The sequence below is a fragment of the Impatiens glandulifera genome, chromosome 4, assembly GCF_907164915.1.
Source record: "Impatiens glandulifera chromosome 4, dImpGla2.1, whole genome shotgun sequence".
Classification (NCBI taxonomy): Eukaryota; Viridiplantae; Streptophyta; class Magnoliopsida; order Ericales; family Balsaminaceae; genus Impatiens; species Impatiens glandulifera.
Window position 1 is genome coordinate 49,002,983 of NC_061865.1, and position 23,494 is coordinate 49,026,476.

At 29.6% G+C, this 23,494-nt stretch overlaps 2 protein-coding genes across 2 annotated transcripts; one reads left to right on the forward strand and one right to left on the reverse strand.

Annotated features, from left to right (window-relative positions):
* Nucleotides 1-1,364: 1,364 nt before the first annotated feature.
* LOC124935303 (carbon catabolite repressor protein 4 homolog 5-like) lies at nucleotides 1,365-8,193 on the forward strand. Its single transcript, XM_047475746.1, has 13 exons — nucleotides 1,365-1,660; nucleotides 2,205-2,424; nucleotides 2,741-2,820; nucleotides 3,360-3,466; nucleotides 3,763-3,809; nucleotides 4,462-4,543; nucleotides 5,496-5,588; nucleotides 5,701-5,733; nucleotides 5,869-5,981; nucleotides 6,409-6,538; nucleotides 6,675-6,760; nucleotides 6,836-6,920; nucleotides 7,870-8,193. Exons 1-13 carry the CDS (start codon nucleotides 1,399-1,401, stop codon nucleotides 7,933-7,935), a joined length of 1,404 nt encoding a protein of 467 aa, XP_047331702.1. The 5' UTR covers nucleotides 1,365-1,398; the 3' UTR covers nucleotides 7,936-8,193.
* A 678-nt stretch (nucleotides 8,194-8,871) lies between these two features.
* Nucleotides 8,872-12,205, reverse strand: LOC124935698 (aspartyl protease APCB1-like). The gene is made up of 9 exons (XM_047476118.1): nucleotides 11,646-12,205; nucleotides 11,046-11,163; nucleotides 10,728-10,951; nucleotides 10,407-10,649; nucleotides 10,032-10,185; nucleotides 9,869-9,954; nucleotides 9,661-9,775; nucleotides 9,499-9,571; nucleotides 8,872-9,223 (listed from the first exon to the last, which is right to left on the reverse strand). Exons 1-9 carry the CDS (start codon nucleotides 12,188-12,190, stop codon nucleotides 9,090-9,092), a joined length of 1,692 nt encoding a protein of 563 aa, XP_047332074.1. The 5' UTR covers nucleotides 12,191-12,205; the 3' UTR covers nucleotides 8,872-9,089.
* Nucleotides 12,206-23,494: the final 11,289 nt, after the last annotated feature.

Genomic DNA, 23,494 nt, shown 5'->3' on the forward strand with positions numbered 1-23,494 from the left:
ATATGAACTCCAAGCAACTAACATGTGAAATTTTCACTTCATATTTGTGTTCTCTTCATGCGTGGTACGCGTTCGTGACTATTTTATCTCAACTTTGTCTAAACAAAATGAACGTATATAGTTAGCTCTAAACAAGAGTTAACCCCTTTATTTAGATGCAAGTTTCACAAAGAGCAAAAAAAAGTTTTAACTTATATATTGATTTTTTCTTTATTCGTTTTAAATTTGTTTGACAAATCCACTTATTTGTTTTTAATATGTTAAATTATAAAATCTTTTAGGTATCTAAAATTAATTCTGATAATGATTATTCCATAATTTTTTATTATCTGTCATTGTTATTTGTTTCTTTTATTGATGAGATTGAATTTTTAGTATATGAAATTGATTTAGTTTTGAAGTTTTTATAATTTTCTTTTGTTTAAAAGTGATTTAAATTTAGTTTAAAGATATTTTTATTGAAACAATTTAAGATAGTTTGTATTTTTTAAGCAAAATTAATTAGTTTTTTTCCATTCATTTTTTTCTACTATAAAATAGTGGCTAGACATCATAATTAGAAGAATCATAGCTCAAATCTTTTATAATGTGATCCTTGATTTAAAATATCTTTGAAAAGTTTTAAAATATTTGATTCAAAATGATTTAGGTCTAATTATGATGACTTTTAAAAATATTTGGTTAACAATGATTTAAAATCTAAGAACCATATTATAATATCTTTTATAATTACTTGGTTTAAAATTATTTAGTATCTAAGCATGATATTAGTCTTTATGATAAATTTTGATAGTTCTATCTTAAGGAAATTGAGAAATTTGTTTGTTTAAAGAAAATAACTCAACTTTAATATATTATTATTAGCCCACGAGTCTAAAATCATTTAAATATTTTTTTTCCTTTAATTTAAGGAGTTGCATCTTGGGGGAAATTTGACTGAATGAACTTAAAGATTGCATTATTTGCATCCGTAGTCAACGCATAAATTTTAATGTGCTGGTGACACTTTTTATTTTTTTGGACGAAAATATTCCCGTTGCGAGACACAACTGGATGTCATTTGAAAAGTTCACAAATACCTTGTGAAAAGTCTACAATCACGAGACGCAACCGGCATTCGCGAGACGATTTTTTTTTTCGTCTCGCAATTGCCGGTTGTGTCTATCGATTGTAGACTTTTTTCAATGCACCCAATTACGTCTCGTAACGGGGACATTTTCGTCAAAATAAATAAATAGAAGGTATAGTAAAAAAAATAAAATAAAAAAAAGACCATCTTTAGGTCTTTCATTCGATCAAATTTCCCCATTTTCCAATTCCAAAGATGGTTTATGTATTAGGTTAAATAAAAAAGAATTCTGGTCGATTTGAAGTTGAACGGGATACAACGATAGAAGCATGGGAGGAGGCAACGGTCGAGTTCCGCCGGCGGAGCATTCCTCGAGCGCCGAATGTCCGCCATCTCCAATTACTCACCGTCGACCGAAGAAGCGAAAACGGAACCGAGAAACCGAAACTCTGAATACAGCCACCGGTGCACTCAATCTACCGAGGCCGAATCGCTCCAATAAGTACAATAATCGTAGTACTTTGAAGTCCTCCAGTCCATATGGTTCTCGCAAATGGTTATCCTCCTCTCGCAATTGTGATCCTTTTACAGGTAAAACAATAGTAATTTGTATTTTTTTTGGGTGTCTGTCTATTGATTAGCATTAGGCATATCTGTTTGTTAAAAGGATGTTATTTCTTTAGTTTAATTGAAGATTAGTTTTTTTTTTTTCATTACATCAATTTCTATGATCTTCTTATGGTTATAGAAGCTATTAGTCTTCTCAATGAAACCCACTTTAACATGTCATTCAAATTGAATGAAGACACCACTTTAGCTATGAAGCGACAATTTGTAAACAAGTTCTTATAAATATGAAACTAGTCATTACTATGTATATTCTCTAATTGATAAATCCATTGAGTTATGCTTTCTAGATGTTTGTGTACATGGAAACATGACTTAATAAGATGAGCATTTCTATGTTTGCAATGCACTAGAAGAAATTTGTATTTCAGTTGTTTTTTTATAGAAAGGATCCAAACTATTAATGTCATTTGATCATCTTGAGAGCCCCATTTGTTCTATTTTATTTCTGTTACCAGCTAATTAAATGTTAGACATCTTATTATGGGCAATTTTCTCTATTCTGCAGATAGAATTATTTTCATGTCATACAATATACTAGGCACTCAAAATGCTACAAATCATCCAGATTTGTATGCCAAGGTCTTGCCTAAGTATTTGGATTGGAACCGTCGCAAAAGTCTGTTGTATAAAGAAATTGGTTGTTACAATGCAGACATCATGTGTCTCCAGGAAAGTATATTATCTATCGGAATATTTCCTAATTATGCAAAAATGCACATTCTTTTGCTATTTTAGGGATTAGAACTATTTTACTATCATGTTGATCAAATTTGCTTATTATTCTTCATCCATCCTTTCATCATTCGGGACAAAAATGATTAATATCTAGATTGAAAAGGGTTATGTGGAGCCTTCTTCACTCATTTGAACAATAAAACTGCAGGAGGTTGACCGCTTCAATGAAATAGATGCACTTCTCATTAACGATGGTTTTGTTGGAGTTCACAAGGTATCTTCATTACAGATTATATAAGTGAATGATATTGTAGAGTTTTCTGTTTAAGCTTTTCTTTGAATTGTTTGTTGTTTATCCTTTCAAAGGAACGCACGGGTGATTCATGTGATGGCTGTGCAATATTCTGGAAAGACAAATTGTGAGATATCTCATTCTGTACCTGCAAGTTATGAACTATAATTTTTTATTTTTCTGAAATGGCATGATAGATATAAGTGACTTGTTATCTTGTTATTGATAATGACCATTTCTCTGTGCATGGACGAGTATACAAAATTTGAAGAGAACATCCTCATGCCTCAATTTCTTCTCTATCTTATTCTTGGAGAATTGTTTTAGAAACCTGATATTCTTTAACAAAATACCTTTCATCACATCTTTTTGTATTTGTTGATTGTGAGCCTATTTGAACTCGTGTACCTTGTCACAATCACACTCTCATTAGAAAATCGCTAAAGTTTGGTATAAGATTATTTTATGAATCATGATCTAGATTATAGTCTGATTTTTTGTTGCATTTGATATAAAGATTATTTTCTGGACCATGATTCAGATTATTGTGTGATTTTTGGTTTCATTTAGTATGATTATTTTTAGATCATTATCGAAATTATTGTTTTAGATCATTGTGATTTTTGGCAAACATAATCAGTTGTGATAACAAAAAGGCCTTATGTGTTCATTAGTTGATTTCTTTGCTCTAAGCAATGAAGTTAATTCTTGCATGTAGGTTTACCCTTTTACACCAAGAGAACATGGAGTTTGACAAGTTTGGCCTTCGTAATAATGTTGCTCAGTTTTGTGTGTTAAAGGTAAGCTTAAAGAGTTGGAATTTTGTTTCCTATCATTGTTTTCACTTAAGCATGGGTTCTTGTTTTCTCTTCTCTTTGTGTGGTTTAGTTCAAGTTACCAACTGATGGGATTATTAGGTCCAGTTTCATGGGTATCCATTCCAATTCTAAATGTTGTATTTCTATTTTGTCTTTTCCTGCAGCCTTGCTTTACAATGAATCTTGACATAAATTATCCTCTTGAAGGCAGTTAATACTAATTTGCTTCAATTATCAATTTTATCATTACTTAGTTAATTTTTTCCATGACCATACAGATAAAACAAAGGAAATCAAGGTCCAATATAGATAATCAAATATCATCGTAAGTTCTAATGATAACTATATTACTTAATTGATATATATATATATATATATATATATATTTAATATATTTGTTCATTCTCATTTAAATAAAGTGTTTGAAAAAATTGCACCTCTGTCAATTTGAAAAATGAATGTTATATTCCTCATTTATACATGTCACTTTCAAGATAAGTTTGGTATGGAAAAAAATGAATTGATAGATTGCTGATTAAGTGTATCACATAACCTTTTTTTCTTTACACAAAATAAAATACTTGTAATAGTTTCTTTTCTGAGAACTTCAAATTACTTGCTACTCACTTTTTATGTATAACTAGTGAATTGCCTCAATCAAAGGATGTATTAACTCTATGACATAACTCTATGAATTGCCTATTTGGAAACTGCTATTTTGTCATAACTCTATGACAATCACAATCTCATTGGAAAATCATCAAAGTTAAAAGTGATTTATTTATTAATTTTTCGTTTGGTATAAGAATTTTTCTCAATCATGATCCAAGTTATATTTTGATTTTTGGCTTCAGAGGTATAGAGATTTTTCTATTTTTTCATGAATATCGATTAATTTTTACTACGCATTAGAATGTCAATTTGGTTGTTCAATCTTGTTTTTAGTGAGCTTCAAAGACCATATTATTTTTATACAGGGCTCATTTCCCTCGGGTATTACTTGTTGGAAATATTCATGTTCTTTTCAACCCAAGACGAGGAGACATTAAACTTGGACAGGTACTGGCTTATTGTATACTAAAATGGAATTTATGCTCTCATCATATAAACTTAGTTATGGTTTAACTGTATCCACAATATAGTTGTCTTATGTTCGTTTTTAGTCACAGATCTTCTGTTTAAAATGAAATAATATGTAATAAATATACGACTTCTCATCTACATAGACGCGCTGGTTGGTTTCTTGCTCCTTACACTGTTTTATTAAGCTCCATTCACATGGAGAATTGCTAGCACGTCTGTTATGTTAAAAACAACATATTTTGAAGTTGAAGGATTGCGTATATATGGATCACTTGTCAATTGATTTAATGAACCTATTCGAAAAACTAGGATTTTGTCACACTCATGATCCCGTCAGAAAATTGTCAAAGTTGAAACTGAAAGTAATTTTTTTTTTCATGCGTTGTAAGATTTCTCAGGCTCATGGTTACAATATATTGTAATTTTGTTGCTTGTAAAAATATTATTGTAAAGATCATGATCCAAATTATAGAATAATTTTTCTACATTATTTAGTATTTTTTTGGATCATGATCAGATTACTTTTTTGATCATGTTCCAACTGTTTTCTAGATCATTGTAATTTTTTTACAAACATAATAATTGTAGATTTATCCAATCATGATCAAAATGTAAAAAGTTGATAACAAAACACCCAATATACTACACGATAAAAGATAAAAAAATGGAGTTAAAACTGTTGTCATTGTATATACTATGGAATGCTGAATATGCAAAATATCACTAGTTATAAAATCGGTCAGGATTGGAGCATCAAAAGATGTAAAACTTATGCAAACTATTCTACTATCAAACTATGTAATGGTTGGGCTATAATTCATGTTTGATGAAGCATAGAATTAACTTTTGTCTTGGATCATTCTTTATTGTCAAGCTGCAATCAACTGTGATTATATATTATTAAATTATAACTGGTTTGCATGTATAGATGAGATTGTTTCTTGAGAAAGCATATGAATTATCACAAGAATGGGGAAAAATTCCAGTTATCCTTGGTGGGGATATGAATAGCATGCCAAAGGTAATCTTATCTGTGGACTTATCTTAATTAAAATAACGTGAATAGTTCTCCTTCATTTATTTGTAATGATACTATCAAGATTTTACTTTCATTCTCTTTTTCTTTTGATCAGAGTGCAATGTACAAGTTTCTGGCATCAGCTGAGGTGAATTTTCAGCTCTATTTCTCTAGTCTAGTCAGCATGACCTATAAAATAACAAAATCAAGTCTATTATGCTTTGAACAAAGTATTCCCGTTGGTAAAGCCAATCAGTTAAATGGGTTTCTCACATCTTTGCAGCTAGATCTCCTGCTAAATGACCGGAAAAACATATGTGGTCAGATAGATGCATCAGAGTCCAGAGCATTTCAATCTAATAATTATCATCAAGCTAGGAACTATCACATGTGCAGGTTTGTTCCAATACTTCCATACAATCATTTTTTTTCCGTAGAGGAGGCTATCAGAACATCCCACTGCCATGATTCCCTACTTCAATCAAAGTGCTTTCATACAATCCTACCCCCCCCCCCCCCCCCCCCAGATTCCTTGCTTTGCAGTAACCATATTTTGGAAGATTAATGACTAGTGATAACTGTAATGGTAGTAGTAGGTACTTAGCAGTAGTACAAGGATACTATGGTGTTAGTAGCTTATATAGCTAGTGGAATATGTAATGTTTGGAGCAATGAATGGAATAATTATTGAATCTTGATTATCTCTATCAGGCTCATGCCATTCTTAGTCTCACCTATATTTCTTCTACAAATCCTAGATTTGTAAACTGGTATGTCACAATAACGTGCAAAGACTCAACTGATACTTTTAAGGCATGTGCAGCTCTTGGAATTCTGCTTGGAGGATGCATTCAAATAGATGGAGTGACGAAGAGCTACGGAATGCTACAGGGTCTCAAGTAACTCAGCTTCAGCACCCTTTGAGACTCCAAAGTGCGTACTCAGGAGTTCATGTAAGCACATGAGGAGATTGCTTTCATAGCTTCTTATAACAGTAACCTAGCATAATGACATTTATTTATATAGGAGATGATATTAAATGTTAGTCCACGAGTCCATGTGATCTGGAGTTGTAAACTTTTTGTGCAGGGAAACTCAAGAACAAGAGATAAGTGTGGAGAACCTTTAGCGACATCTTATCACTCCAAGTTCATGGGCACTGTTGACTACATATGGTAATATATTGGCTTGGCTATTGGTTTCACTGACTCTATTTATCTAGGTCCGCTTTGAAATACATGTGAATGCAGGCATAGTCAAGGGATTGTACCTGTAAGAGTTCTTGAGACCTTACCTCTTGATGTACTAAGAAAAATGGGTGGATTGCCATGTAAGGTAAATTCTGCTTCAATAACATATATCACTCTTGACATTTGAGCTCACCTTAGAAGCTTTGAATCTTGTCTACTTGCATTTAAACTCAAAAGGGGGCAGGGTTTGTCCGACGTGATTGGGGAGTTCCAGAAAATTTTCACTCTAATTGACATCATCATCTATAGGTGATATGCCATCATATTGGGGTGAGAATGGATAAAATATGAGAAATTCAATAATATATTATTGGATATTGAAATAAGAACAAATCTGTACATTAGTAACATCCTAAAAAGGAATATTATAGAGCGAATTTGGAAATTACTAAGCATCTATCTATCTAGCCAACGTAACAGTAAGCTGAGCATCTAACACCGCACAACACGAGACTTTGGGTTAGGTGATTTGCGACGGGACCTCAAGTGATAGCTATACACTGTTTGGTTGCATCCATGTATAGAAAAAGAACATTAGGAAAAAAACTAGAATAGATAGATTTGTCGAGTAAATATTAACATCCGAAGTTTTGGAAACAACTCCAAAACTTTGCATCAACTATGTCAATTCAATGGTCGTTATTCTGCAGACACTCCACGTTATCAATGTTTAAGAAGTTTGACATCGACCTTCTGGTTGGTGATTGTGTGCAAAACCACAATTTTTGTGTTGAAATCAAGATCTCATTTGGGCTGAAATTTACTGCATAGTTGAAGGGTGTGGAATTATCAAACTTGGCACATTCTTGTGAATCCTTTTGTCTTACCAAAAAAAATAGTTGGGAGTTTTTGTCTTCCCAATAAGTGTAGTTTTATTAGTAACTATTATCTTCTAATTTTGCATCCTTGTAATAGTTAATAATTCTAAATCTATTAAATCCCCTTTCTCCTCAAAATTCTACAATAAGCTCATACTTCTTTTTTCAAGTGGGGAATATGTTGGTAATAATGTAACTTGCTTCTTCTTTTCACAGAAATGGGGAAGTGATCATCTGGCTCTTGTATGTGAGCTTGCCTTCGTTGATGACGATGAGACATGATTTATTCAGGCTTCAATATCTCTTCTGTTGTTTTCCTTCTCCTCAAGGGGTGGTTGTATTCTTACCAAAATTATTCAGGTAAATGGATAGAATTTACAACTCACTACCTTAAAATTTTGAAGACTTTTGACACAGTTTGCCCTGAAAGCTTCGATGTTCATTTGGGCATAAATATAACATGTGTACATTATGGCAACATAAGTTTCTTATGTCTGTCTTGTGACAAAACGTTTCAATAATTGCAATATTATTTTTAAGCATTAATCTACATAAAACTGGAAGTGCTTTGTGTTGACTGTGGGCTATGTTGCACGGATACGGATACGGGTATCGTATCAAATACGATACGGATACGGCGATACGACAAATTTTGAAAATATAGGATATGATACGTTAGGATACGGATATTATTAAAAATATATATAAAAAATAATAATTAAAATATATTAAGAGTTAATTAATAACTTAATATGAATCTTAAATTTATCTAAGAAGCACATCCAGAATATATGTATACTAAATAAATGGGCTAAGAAAGCAAGCAGTGAAGCTGTATGGGTTAGTGGTGGCTGTCGATCGATGGCGGGCGGTGACTGTCGATCAACGGGCAGTGGTTGAACAGAAAAGCAAGAGAGTAACGAAGTGAGAAGTGAGATAGATAGGAGGCTTCAGTCAAGAGGAGGAAATATTAGTTTAGGATTTGTTTTATTCTAAACATTAAGTCCTCTTAAAATTTTTATTTTTTAAAAATTACCTAAAACGTATCCAAGTCGTATCCAAACCATATCGGATTGGTCAACTCCATAAAAAGTCAACGATACCTCTTTTGCCGTATCCGATACCCGTTTTGCCGTATCCGTATCGTATCCGATACTCCAAAAAAATATCCGTGCTACTTAGACGGTGGGTGTCATGCTAGTTCAACTTAATTCAAAAAAAAAATAATCTACATAAAACATAATAACACTGAACATTCCATATAACATTTTACAACTCTTATTAACTCATTATTAAGTTCTCTTTTGCAATATTTCCCTTACACAAGTTTTAGTACAAGTCAAACATAAGCCTTTATTTCCTATCCCACATACTTGAATATGTACAAGTTGTTAAAATCAGGTAGACTTGTCTATATAGCAGTCAATTTTTTTTCTTTAACTCTGAAGATCCATGCTTCTGATGAAAGGAAGAGACATCAATCTCTCTGGGTTTGAACAATCTGATTTTGCCCACCCAATTTTGTGGTTCATATTGTCATATACAACCACTTGTCCTCTCAGTGAGATGTCTGCCAAAAAAAACATTGAAAATGAATTAATTCAAGAGCCTCTGCAAGGTCTATGAAACTGTTGTGCAGATAGCTACAAGATTAGGGCCCTGTTTGATCTAGGGTTATGTCCAAATAACCAAGTTTGATGTGGTTGGCAAATGACATTAGGGGTAAAATATATTTCTTTTAAAATAGAGAGTATTTTATTATTTTGGTTGATGAGTAGATTTTTAATTGAACATTGAGTTATTTGATTCAAACAAGCTCTAGAAATAAAAAAAAATTGTACTTACCTCCTAGTATAATAGTAGAGCCATCATGTACATCACCTCCTTCCAGAATACCCAAACACACATTACCTCTGTTCTGTAGCAAGAGAGTCATTTCCAAAATGAATACAATTTAAATGAATAGTAAAAACATATTGGATCATATTGTTGGGAAGAGATACTTACACTAATGATCAAGTAGCCTTCTGGTGGTACATAAAATTTTGTTGACATCAACCACCATTTGTTCCCAGTGTTGAGTGTCAAAGTCTTAAAGAACTGTTTCACATCCTCTATGGATCTAGACAATTCAATAAAGCCATTATTGAAGGCTGTAACAACTAACTGAGTCTAATGTGGAATTACAATGAAGCCAGTCAATTCATTTTAATACCTGATTGGCGATTTAGCTCGCCAACAAATAGGTAATAAGGGATCAGTCGTGTCTTCAACGAGACCTTTGAAAGAAGTTTCTTTAAGCTGCAACAAAATATATTTTAGAAGACTAGGCATATATATGCCTATAAAAAGTACTTACATTGAGTAAGTACACTTACATAAGTCACTAGATGGGCATATGCCTGTTTAGGGAAATATGAATAAGAGCTACCACTATCAAAAACCACCCCTCCTTGCACGCCATAATTAACATCTATGAGGAGCTGTTTATTTCCGTAACTCAATTTAGAAATCTTGGCTTTATAAAAGTTCCTGTAAAAGGCAATATCTTTAACATCCAATAAATTTCTTAATCTGAATGAGTTTGGTTATGAAACATAATCTTATCCAGATATGTTTAAGAGTTGTTTCTGGACAATGTAAGGAAATTAACCAAAACCCTGGAAACTCGTAGTAATTTTCAATTTCCTAAGACCTTGTTTGATCTAAGAAATGAGTTATGTGGGTTTAAGTTGAAAGAATTGATCACTTACTGTGAAGTAGTACTATCGAGCATAGGGATCCATGTCATTTGCGAGTAAGAGACAAGATCATCTCCAAAGAACATATATCCACCACCCCCAGCATCAGCACTAAGACAATGACCAACAACATTTCTTATGATTCCTTGTTCTGCCAATTGGTAAGGTAAACTCACTTTAGCTCTACTAATCCCAATGATTCCATCCGTCAATGACAGTGTCTTTAGAATTGAGCCTTGTTGATCATATGCACATCTGGAAACAATAGTTTGACAAAAATAGTAAGAATTTGGGTTCCGGTTGAGGTGGTCGATGGGTGGGAAGGACAATTACCCGAAAACAACATTGGATTTGACAATGGATCCATTCAGAACTGTTAGTTGGAGCTCATCTCGTGCAAGTACACCTACCGACGAGCTTTGATCTGCATATTCTACTTCGTAATCACATTGATGACAGGTTTCACAATTTTGTTGATCCTTTTGAACATTAGCACAAAATGAATCCTTCGAATGTATTATTGTCCCTTTGGAAGGTTTGTATAAAGGGTGTGCTCCCTGTGTATAAAAGAAAATTAATCTCAATCAATAAATATCAAGGAATTTTCACCTAATTCCTTTTAGTGACTTTTGGTATTGAAATTGAGATTACCTTTGCACAACTAGTGCATGGCGCGTCACACTGAATCCATGATAAATCACTTGCACTGTCTATATCAAGAAAATATGGCTTTGCAGGATTCCCAATCATCATATATGTGTAATACAACCTGTTGGAAAGATGATCAATCACATGCCATAGGGTTTATAAGACTTGATAGCTGTTCTATAATTAACTATGCTCAAAACTAGTATAAATACTTAGTTGTATAATATCAGGTTCACATCAACATTTGTATTTTATCCATTTTGAATTCGGGAGGAGATTGATCAAAGATTTTATGTTCGATTCCCACTAAAATCTTCCTAATTGAAGTCAGGGGTCATGAATGTAGGAGTCTTGTTAACTTACTCTTATTGCCTTGTTTGTAAAAAGAAATTCCTAAAAGAGGTTAGTACAATGATACACTGTCTTGATTTCTTACGTTAATCTCTTGTTTTCAATGAGAAATTAACTCGAACCTGATATCTAAGATAAGAAAATCCTTTAGTAGTTAACTAATCTCATTTACTAATGGTTGGTAGCTAGTTTGAACATGAGATATATTGAAAATCATAGAGAATAAATGGTAACCAAATCTAACATACTTACCCATCTGGATAGATATTACCCCGAATAGGTAAAATAGTTGTTGAATCAATCTTTGATGCTATAGAAGAAGTCATCTCAACATCAAGCTGAGGCTGCTGAAACTTTACAGAATGCTTTCCCACAATCTTCACTGATTTAACCTTATTCTGAAAATTCTCTTTGAGAAAGAGAGGGAAAACGAAGGTATCAGGCTGCTGATTTCGTTCTTCATTAGAATTTCTCAACTCGCCAAGACTATGAGTTGAATACGATGCCCAAACGATCATAGCAGCGAGAAAAGCGCCAAGGAAGCCCAATGTAATTCTCGGAATGCCAAACAAGGATTTTCGGATTGATAATTGACGTCGAATACTTGCTGGCGATGGAATTTGAGGCGGCTGAAGGCCTGAATTTTGATGGATTGTTTCTGAAGGGAGGGTTGTTGGAATTGGAGATATAGCAGATACAGTGATGGCAGTTATGGTTTTACCTAAAGAAGGATTGTCCAATGGAGGCAGTGTGATTATGACAACAGATTTCAGCTTCGGAGAATTTTCAGGTTCCATCTCTGTCTGTTTAGGGTTTCTGCAATTCTTTATGTTTATGATGAAAACTGGGGGACTAGGATTTTGATCGACTGAAGAAGAAGACTATAAAAAGTCTTCTCAGAGAGATAGAGAAGTGTGATGAAGAAGAACAAGAAGATGCCAGGAAATTTCTATGGTGGAATGACAAGTGCAAAGTCAGTCAGTTCCCCCTTTTTTTTAAGCTTATGAAATTTATAATAAAATACCTTTTCAACAGCATAGCCTTTTTTTAAATTATTTTTTTAAGTTTGTTTTGTTTAACTAAATTCAAATTTGAAATGACAGTTGGGCCGTGACAATGACTGTAGGGTCCATACGAAACCTAAAATATACGCAAGCTAAGGTCTACAAGAACTTCGAATAATTTATGGAGATTGTTGAGCATGGTCTGCGCCTTACTTCATAGTAGACATTTCTATATATGAAGTCTCAATTTGATTTTTCAATTCGTGATTCTTGCTCGAAAATAATCTGTTCTTCAATTCTTCCGTTAAAAATTGATACCATAAGTCCATTGTTAAAGCTCAAGAAATGACAATGCCAAAATCGGCTATTCCTATAAATATTCCTCAGCTCTAACTGCTCCTGCTCCAACAAATCAGTAAGAATCTTCTTCTTTAGTTACTCTGAAATAATAGGAAATGAAATATATGATTAGAATAACAGTTAATTATTTCTAGTCTCTTATTGTATTTCTTTAATTGTACTATTAAATCTAATGATTTATCATAGAAAGTATAATATTCAGCTGTCTGTTTCTGCCTTTTGGAAATCAAAAGTCACTTCAATAATTAAGGCTTTTGATTTATATGTGGTGATAGATTGGGTTACAAGATCCCCATATATAATAGAGGATGTGACAAAAATGAAGTCACAAAAATCTGACCAAATCCTGTTGGTTAAAAACAACCGTTTCGATGTCAATCCTGAGTGAGAATGCAACATATAACACAACATAAGAACTGTGGACAGCCTTAGAAAGGCGTTTTCAGTTTTGCGACTCAATCTAAGGTGCGACTAATTCATCTGCAATTGGAGTTCCAAAATACACAAAAGGGAATGCTTTCGATAGTCGAATACGTGTAAAAGGTGTAAGAAATAGTCGAAGCTCTAGTTGTAGCAGGAAACCTTATTCAGATAGAGAGGGGACTTGTTCATCACTTTTTTTTCTGATCTGCAGCTGATGTTGGTATTCTATTTCAAGTGGGTCACCTGTATTGACTATTCTCCTTCTAGTGGGCCACAATCCATAAATGGTCAAGCTCATCTAACTATTCTAAAGGAAGATAATCTGATATACAGTATACCTATTTCAATCAAAGTGAGTATTTAATTACTAACTGCTAGAATAATGTGTCAACTCTATGGTACACAAAGTCAAAATAGCTCCCAAATATTTTGGATTAGCAACCAAATTTACAATCCAACCACTTTATGCATCTTAGGTGCTATTGATCATATCACAACGAACCTCAACATACTTCAATTTCACTTCTAAATTCATTCCTCTCCTCCTCCCCTCTCAACTCATTCTCCTCACACATTTGTCTCTCTTCTAACTCACTAATGTAGCTCAAATGTCAAGAGTCGTACCTAAAATATTAAATGTCATGAGTTTGATTCTCACTGAGAATGCCTTCAGTTGAAGTTGAAAGTTATGACTATGAAGTCGTGAATTAAGATTTAACTTGTTGAAATCCAAATATATTATGTGACACATAACGTACACTTCTTGTCGGCCATCTCTTTCTCTTCTCTTTCTCTTCTGGCGATCTTTGTCTCCTCTGCGGTCATTGCCTCTAGTATGAATACATTGTTAACCATCTAAGAATGATCTTATAGATGTGTAAATTCATAACGGACTGCAATGGGCTTGTTCGTGGATGGGGATTAGATAGCATATCCCGTCGGCGGTTTGAGGACAGAGTAGAATAGTAACTTCTAGTATCAGGTACCCTTCAAGTACCCTTCTTTATCATCCCTAGGTACACCTATCTCTATCTCTAATATTGGTAATGTTATTATCATAGTATGAGTATGCAACTTTCATTACATATACTTGGCATAAAAAAGTATTTATAAGTGGGCTCGTAATGTTGATAATTATGTTTTCTTTGAATTTCATTCACAATATTGTTTTATAAATAAAGAATTTTTTCTGCAGGAACGCTTAAAGATGACCTTTATTTTCAGGATGAGCCCATGTGTCAAAATTTTACTTGTACCATAATCAAATTTACAACTTCAATGCTAAATCATCAATTAGGACATTTGTATGTTGTTATCATCTCATTTATACTTAATAAATTTAGTTTACTAAGTGTTCTTAGAAACCTTATTTTTTGTGATTTTGTCAATTTAAGAATTCTCGTTTCTTTATCTAAATTTTATGGAATGTTTGAATTTAGTACATTATGTTGTATGAGTCTTGAACATGTGTTTTCTCTTTACAGTTTTCAATATTTCGTGCTCTCCGTTGATGGCTAGCAATTTTACATGATTTTACTCACTTTGAAAAAAATGCGATGTATTGAATATATTTAAAATTTTTGAAGCATTTGTTGAGAACCATTTTAATTGGAAAATTAAAGCAAGTTATAGACGGATCGTGGGGATGAGTATATAAATTTTTGTTTTGTAACCGAACTTCATGAACAAAATGACTTAGTTGAATGCAATATTATACTATTATTTTCAATCATATTTTAAAATGATTTTTTTTTAAAATTTGGTTGTTATTGAGAAGTTACGTAAAATCGTTTTATATATGTGAACTTGTAAAATTTAGATTTTACATAAAATAAAATCGTAAAAGTTTAGTTAAAACTTAATTTATTTATTAAATACAATTAATAAACATTCAAATATTTAACAAATTTATAATTTTTATTTAATAAATTTATACTTTTTTTTTCTTATAACTAACCAATATAAATATTTTATATATTAAAATTTTTTCTTAATATTTTATTTAAAAATATTAATTATTAAAATTTATATATATATAAAATAAAATAAAAAATATTTATTAAATTAAAAAAAATATAATTGTTTACGGATATATATATTAAAATAATAAATAACTAATAAAATTCAAAATAATAAATATATATTATATTATATTATTTATTTGGCCCAATTATCATTTGAGGTTAAACTTTGAGCGTTTTTATTATATGGGTTTGAACTTTAATTAGAAAGCTCTAATTATCAAACTTTTACTAACGGCTATTTGATCCGGCTATTTGATCCGGTAATTTTATATTGACGTGGCAATTGTTTCCGTTAATTTTATATTGACGTGGCAATTATTTTTAAAAATTATATAATATCTGTCCTTTTTTAATAACACAATAATGGAGGTGAAAAAATAAAATAAACCGTCCTCTCTTCTTCTCTCTCGTTTGAAAGTCATCATCAATATCAATGAACTAAATTTAGCCGGACCGGGATAAACTCCTCTCTAATTAACTCGGATACATTTCATTAATAAAATTTCTTCTTCCTTCCTTCTCCATCCATTCATCCTTCCTTCTCGGCGAATCCAAGAATTTTTTTACCCTCTGTTGAAAAAATTATAAGTATTATATTAGAACGAGTAATAATTAAACATAGAAGAATGATAGAGAGCGCGACTGTGAGACAACGACTGAGAGAACGATGCCTACGTGGGTGGAATTAATAAATAAATAAAAATATAATAATAATTAAAACACGTTTTGTAAAATATTCTCTCTCCTCTTATTAATTAATTTCTCTCTCCTTTTATTAAATAATTTATCTCTTTTATTAAACCCTAAACCCTAAATCCTAAACCATAAACTCTAAAACCTAAATCATAAATACTAAATTCTAAATTCTAAACTCTAAACCTTAATTAATATAACTGATTAGTTGAATTATGAATTTATCTCTTTTATTTTTATTTTATTTTTATGACTTTTCAATTTCTTTATTTATCAAATATTTTTTATGGTTTTTTTTCTTCTTTTTTTATTATTTTTTTTTTCTATTGACTTATTAATATTTTTTTAGTTTTATTACTTATAAATAATTATAAATAAATGTTTATCTAATATTTCTATTCTTACGATTAATAAGAAGAGATGGAAAATAATTAATAATAGGAGAGAAAATAATTAATAATAGGAGAGAGAATATTCCACCTGTCAACCCCACGTAGGCATCGCTGTCCCAGTCGCTGTCTCAAGTCGCGCTCTCTATCATTTTTCTTAAACATATTAATTAAATTCCAAAAATACTCTTACTAAAATAAAATAATATACGAAACCTAATAAAATATAAGAAAAAATATTATATTTAAAAAAAATTATGATAAAAAAAACTTGAGAAGTTAAATTAATTAGATAAGAATAGTTGTGTAAGAATATAAGAAAATAAAAATAAAAAATATAAACAATAACAAAAATACAAAATCGTGATAAACACATATTATCAAGTGAATAGATATATAATATTAATACATATAAAAATAAGAGAAATGATTAGGTGAGGGAATTTGGTCACGTGGCATAATCTTATTCGCTGAAAAAATCAAATAATTTCTCTCTTTTTTCTCTTTCCTCTCACTTTTACATTTTACAACCAATGAAAAATGAAAGTGATGTCACGTCATTCCCTCACCAAATTCCCTCACTAAATTCCCTCCTTCTATCACTCCTCTAAAAATAATATGTAAAATTATTTATTTAAATACCGAACCAAATTAATATAACTGTTTTAATTTATTTATTAATATTAAATAATATTTTTTTTTATTAATTTTTGAAATAATTAAAAATTAAGAAATACAAAAAAAAATATTACTCTTATATTTATATAAATTATTATTTTTATTTTGATTTATCAATAAGTAATTTGTATTATTAATTATATTGAAATTAATAAAAAATATTATATAATTATTATATAAATATAATTTTAAAATAAATTTTAACTTATATAAATAAATTTTAAATCAAACTAGAATAATATAATTATAAATTAATTCAAAAATAAATTATATTATTTTTTATATTCTAAAATAAATTAGTTCAATCACAAAGCCAACTGAACAAAGAGCTTTATCTTAAACCTAGTATATATATATAATGTTTTAAAATATTTACACTGGGCTACAGTTCACCGCTGTCCGCAACGTGGCTCCGCCCTGATCTCCATCTATATTATCATCCGAACGACTTGTACTATGTTCACTTTCTTAGACCATCCTTATCTATGACAAAAAAATGGATAAGTCATGATCATGAAAAGAGTTTTATGACCAAAATTTTGGTCATTGTGTTTATCTATGACCAACCAAATCTTGATCATGAATTAAAAAATATTATTTTTATTTTTAAATTAAAAAAATAATAAATTTTTTTTTTATAAATATAATAATAATATTTATTTTCTAATTTTTATACATAATAATGTTTTTTAATTTTTAAAAATAATAATTAAATTTTAAATTAAAAATAATAATTAAATTTTAAATGATAATAAACAAGAAATGAAAATACATTGTTAACATAAAAAAATTACAAACTAAATATGGTAGAAATTAAAATAGACCACGATAATTAAGAGAACAACACCAACAACCATATTCGGTTGGATTATTACGCTTGAACTGTCGAAAATTTTCATATTTGAGATCAAAATCAGCGGAAGTGTTTGGATTATTGTTGTAGTTATCCATTATAATTTAATATTAATTATGGATAATTGTAAACAAATGAGGATAATTAGTAAAAATGGAGAAAATTGTGATTTTTTTTGTGCTCCGAAATATAGCAAGAGTGATCTCTATTTATAGATCTCGAAAAATTATGAATTTTGATATAATTTTTTTAAAAAAAAATTATAAATAATATTAAAATCGGATTTTAAAAATAAGAGATAAATAAAATTTGGGCAACCAATCAAATGCTGACAAATGACAGCATTTTATTAAATGATCTTGGTTGTGATTTTTGTCATAATTTGACAAAAACAAAGACCCAATGACATGATTTTGGTTTTGGTCATGAAATGACCAAATATTTGGTCATGATAAATTGACATGATCATCCATAACCAACCTCATGACCCATTATTTGGTCATGGATAAGGATGGTCTTATGAAGGATGAGATCGATTTTTGATCTCTTCAATACTAAATGTTGTTATTATTGAGAGTTTTTTTTATTCAATCTTTTGTCGAACACAGGAACAATTTACTCAGCTAGGCCTAGAAGAAGATTTGAATGTAGGAAATTATTGAACTAAACGTTTTTTAAGTGTAAATTTGATTTGATTCTCGGCTCTAGTGATGTTTGAAGAAACAATAAGCCATCCCTGTGAAGAAATTAAAGTAAGTTTTGGCTATCAATGCAATAGAGAGTTAACTGATTCATGTGACATTCCCAATGGAGATGGAGGTAAGGGGTGCTAATACAAATATGTGCCATGGGTTTATTGGAGCAGAAATTCTTCCAAACTTGGACTCTCCAAAGTCATTTAGAAGAATTCCTTCCTTGCCTACCCTTTCTAACCTCAATTTTAAGAGAACATTTCATTAAAGAAATTTCACATTCACTCTCTTCGTTTCACCTCTCATTCTGCCTTATAGATCAAACGAGGTGAAGTAAAAGTTTTAAATGGAGTTTGATAGTTGGAATCCAAATGGCTCAAATCAAAGTTCGAGTCTCATATCGTAAATACGTCCAAAGTTCGAGCCTTAAATGATAATTGAGCCTTAACAATGTTATATATTTAAATTTAAGAAAACCTAATTATTCATTCCTCCTATTTTCCATTCTCTCTCAATCTCTTCCATCGATGGTATCGATGGCCGCCGCAGCTCTCTACTCTTCTTCTTCAAAGACATTTTTCTTCCATCAAAAATCACAAATTTTACACTCAATAGTCTCCTTCTTCATAGATCTTCTCTTCCATTTACATTATCATCTCTTACTACCTTCACAAGACTTCTTTACTCCCATTCATAGATTTACGGCCAAAGATCGAGATCGAGAAAGAAATCTTTAAGGTAAAATTTTCCGATTATACTGATTTTACCGTATTTATCGATTTCAACTAGTTAAATTCCGATTTAACTATGATTTTATTTAAAAATAAGTTTATTTGATTCGTGATTTGTTTTTGTTGGATCGACTTGCAAACTCGAACGAGTTTAGGAGTTATCTCGTGATTTTGACAGGTTGTTACTCGTTATTGCTTTCTATTAAAACTAACACAAGCTAGACTACATGCTTTCAGGGTTATATTTCATCAGATAAAGGATATCAATGTACATATTCATAATGGATGTATATTTTTTCTTTTTTTGACATGCATGTTACATTTAATCAAGGCAGTTTTCCTTATAAAGTGAACACATAATTTCCCAAAACAGGCCAGTCCTAGGTAAGGGTACAACATAGCCTCTTGGGACTTGTTTGAGGAGTGGGTTTTAGTTTTACCTGAGTTTTCTAAGTTTTCTATTAGAAATAGTATTTTTTTTTTTTATAAAAACAAGGAAAAAATTAGTTTTTAAAATTTTAAGACTGATTTATCCTGGGTGGTTATGGTGAATTTATGGTGAATGTGTGAGAATTGTGGATTAGAGAGAGAAAAGATAAGGTGGCAGAGAGATAGAAGGGTTAGTTTAGGTATTTAAATGGATAAAATTGATGATTAGATTCTTGATAAGAACTTTGGATCTTAAGATAAAAACTTGCTCTTAGTAGAGAAATAACTGTATAATTTTAATTTTTCAATATATAATTAATTATATATTATATTATTAATTTTTTATTTTTTTTATTAAATATATATTATTTTTATTTATTTATTTACCTATTATAATATATTAACCATTTATATATCATTTTATATTATATATAAATATTAATTATATGATTCATGTTTTTTCTCTATTATAATATTGTTACCATTTTTTAACATGATATTATTATAGTTGTAATTTTCTAAACCTAAATCTTATCATTGCAGCAATCATTTTTTATTTATATTTTAAGTTTCTACTGCTAAATACTGTCTCCATCTTTGGTATCTTTTAGGTTTGCTCTTCTATAAATCTTTAAGTTTATAAATATAGTAAAAATCATATTTGAGGTAATAATATTATTAAGGCAATTATTTATTTAATTTTTTTTATTCTTATGTTTATTTTTTTAATATTTTATCACTTTAAAATATATATCATTATATTTTTTTCTTATTGCAGAAACATCAGACCATATATCATCAATATTATCACGAAAAACATATCACCGGACCTTAGCACCAGGTATTTTTTTTTTTAAGTCTAAATCTAGTTAAATAATCTTACTTAATCATTAATTTATTATTAAATTTAGAATTTTTATAAATCAGTTTAAATATTTTAGGTTTAAATGAAAAATAAAAATAAAAATGATAAAGATCGAATAAGGTTTCAATTGAGTGTGTTTATAAAAAAAATATAAAAAAACGACATGAGACAATGGTAGAGTCAATAGTGGGTTAAATTTCTAAACTGTTCAATACAAAAAATAAAAGTTCTATATCTATGAGTGAAGATGAAAGTGAAGATGAAAATAAAGAAAATAATAGTGTAAGAGTAGAAAATGAAGTATTCGTACAATATATTAATAATTTTGAGAATGAAGTGGATAATGAATAAAATGATAGGATTGAAGATGAGATACTTGAATAACTCATTACTATTCATGACTATTAATGTGTTAATAAGAATTTGCACATATATTTGAATTTAAAAAAAAATGAAAATGTTGATGTTATCTATGATCTAGGATATTGGGGGAGTATCAACGATTTAAAAAAAATAGATAATGTTAATTTAACGATGTCCAGATAAGATTTAAAAAATAAGTATCCTAAGGATGATATAAGTGGGAGATATTTTTCCTCTGACTTTTACGTTTCTATTTTTCTTAATGGTGAGAAAAAACAAAGGAAATGTTTGTTTATTCAATAGAGTTTTTTATAATGTCTTTGTTTTTATTGTAAACTATTTAAGCATAATACTATAACAAGTAGTTTGGCCGAAGATAAAAATAATAATTGGAGCAACATTTATCCAAAAATTAAAGACAAAGAAAGTAATTTAGAATATATTCTCAACGTTCTAAGATGTAATGAATTAGAAGAAAAAAAAATATAACACAATACAATAATTGATAAGAGGAGAGAATAGCTAATCAACAAATAGAGAAATCGTTGAAAATTGATATTAACTCGAATAATTGGGAGTGTGAAGTATTTTTTACGAAATAATTTGTCTTTTAAGATTTATGAGAATAATAATGATTTTTTTTTATCAAATTATTGAATTTCTTGCGGAATTTAATTATACTATAAAAAAAATATTTTTAACTAATGGTACATAAAAAAATTACTAACTATCATTATCTTAGTCACAAAATTTAAAATGAATTGATAAGTTTATTAAAAGATAAATTTTTAAAAGATTTCAAAAGCTAAATATTTTTCCATTATCCTAGATTATATTCTCTAGATATAAGTCATCAAAAATAAATGACTATTGTAATAAGATGTGTGGATATTGATGATATTTTTGTCCAAGTGCATGAATTCCATCTTGGGTTTATAAATGTTGAAGACAAATCGGGGCTTCGACTTTTCAAACGACTATATGAGGTGAGTTCAATCAAAACATATTTTAGTCGTTTGAAAAGTAAGCCTCAATGTGTTTTTAACATTTATAAACCCAAAAAAAACTCATGCACATTGACAATAATTTCATCAATATTCACACATCTTATAATAATCATCATTTGTTCTTGATGACTTATATCTAGAGAGTATAATCTATGATAATGGAAAAATATTTAGTTTTCGAATTCTTCTTGAGATATTTTCTTTTATATTTCCGTCAACAAACTTATTAATTCATTTTGAATTTTGTGACTAAAATAATGACCATGAATTTTTTTATCTACCATTAGTTGAATTCAATTTATTAATAAAAAAAAGTATATTATTATTATTCTCATAAATTTTTTCACTAAACTTATGAAAAAACAAATTATTTCATAAAAGATATTTCACACTCCCAATTATTCGAGTTAATATCAACTTCCAACAATTTTATAAAAGATAGTTTTTAATCTTTGGATAAATGTTGCTCAAATCATTATTTGATAAAGGTTGCTTCAATCATTATTTCCATATCCGAACAAACTACTTGTAATAGTATTAATGTTTAAATAGTTTGCAATAAAAATAAAAGACCTTATTCAACTCATTTGAATAAACAAGTGTTTTTTTCTTATTTCTCGACATTGAGAAGAATAGAAACATAAAAATTTGAGGAAAAAACGTCTCCCACTTATATTATTCTTAGAAGCTTATCTTTTAAAATCTTAATAGGACCTCGTTGAACTAACTTTATCCTTTTGAATTATTGATACTCTCCCAAATCTAAGATCATAGTTAACATCAACATTCATTTCAAATTCAAACTTAGGTGTAAATTCTTCATTAATGCATTTATCCCCAATATTAACATTCATAGCCATGAGTTGTTCAAATGTCTCATCTACAATTCAATCATTTTCTTCATTATCCACTTCATTATCAAGATTCATAATTGGTTGTTTCAATATTTCATCTCCGACTCCTACACTATCATTTTCTTCATTTTCATCTTGACTTAAAAGTAGAAAATTTTGATTTTTTGTATTGAACAATTTATAAATCGAACCCACTATCATTTTCTTGATAATTCTTTTACAAGCACCCGATTCAGTTGAAATGTTATTCGATCTTTATCATTTATACTCTTTTTCGTCATTAAAACATAAAATATTTAAACTAATTTGTAAATTTTAAAGTTAATAATAAATTAATATATTAAGTAAGATTATTTAACTAGATCTAAACTTATAAATGTTTTGAAGCTTATTTGATAATATTGGTAATATATGATTTGATGTCTTTACAATAAGAAAATATAATAATAGATATTTTAAAGTGGTAAAAGATTAGGAAGATAAACATAAAAATAAGAAAAAAATTAAATAAATAATTATGTCAATAACATTGTTGCCTTAAAGATGATTTTTATGATCTTTGTGGTTAGAAAATATTAGCATAGAAAATTACAGTAGAATGCAATTGTAGGGTTTAAGGTTATAAAATTATTAGGTTAGAAATTTAGAATAAAAATAGAAAATAAAAGTTACAGTTGTAGGATTTAGCATTAGAAAATTATTACTATGGTATATTGATATTATATTAGAAAATGGC

Coding starts and splice junctions, on each gene's coding strand:
- LOC124935303 (XM_047475746.1), top strand. CDS start 1,399: ATGGGAGGAGGCAACGGTCGAGTTCCGCCGGCGGAGCATTCCTCGAGC. Junction 3,467..3,762: donor CTCAGTTTTGTGTGTTAAAG/GTAAGCTTAAAG, acceptor ATGACCATACAG/ATAAAACAAAGGAAATCAAG. Junction 5,589..5,700: donor ATATGAATAGCATGCCAAAG/GTAATCTTATCT, acceptor TCTTTTGATCAG/AGTGCAATGTACAAGTTTCT.
- LOC124935698 (XM_047476118.1), bottom strand. CDS start 12,190: ATGGAACCTGAAAATTCTCCGAAGCTGAAATCTGTTGTCATAATCACA. Junction 10,952..11,045: donor CATGCACTAGTTGTGCAAAG/GTAATCTCAATT, acceptor TTTTATACACAG/GGAGCACACCCTTTATACAA. Junction 10,186..10,406: donor CTCGATAGTACTACTTCACA/GTAAGTGATCAA, acceptor TGCCTTTTACAG/GAACTTTTATAAAGCCAAGA.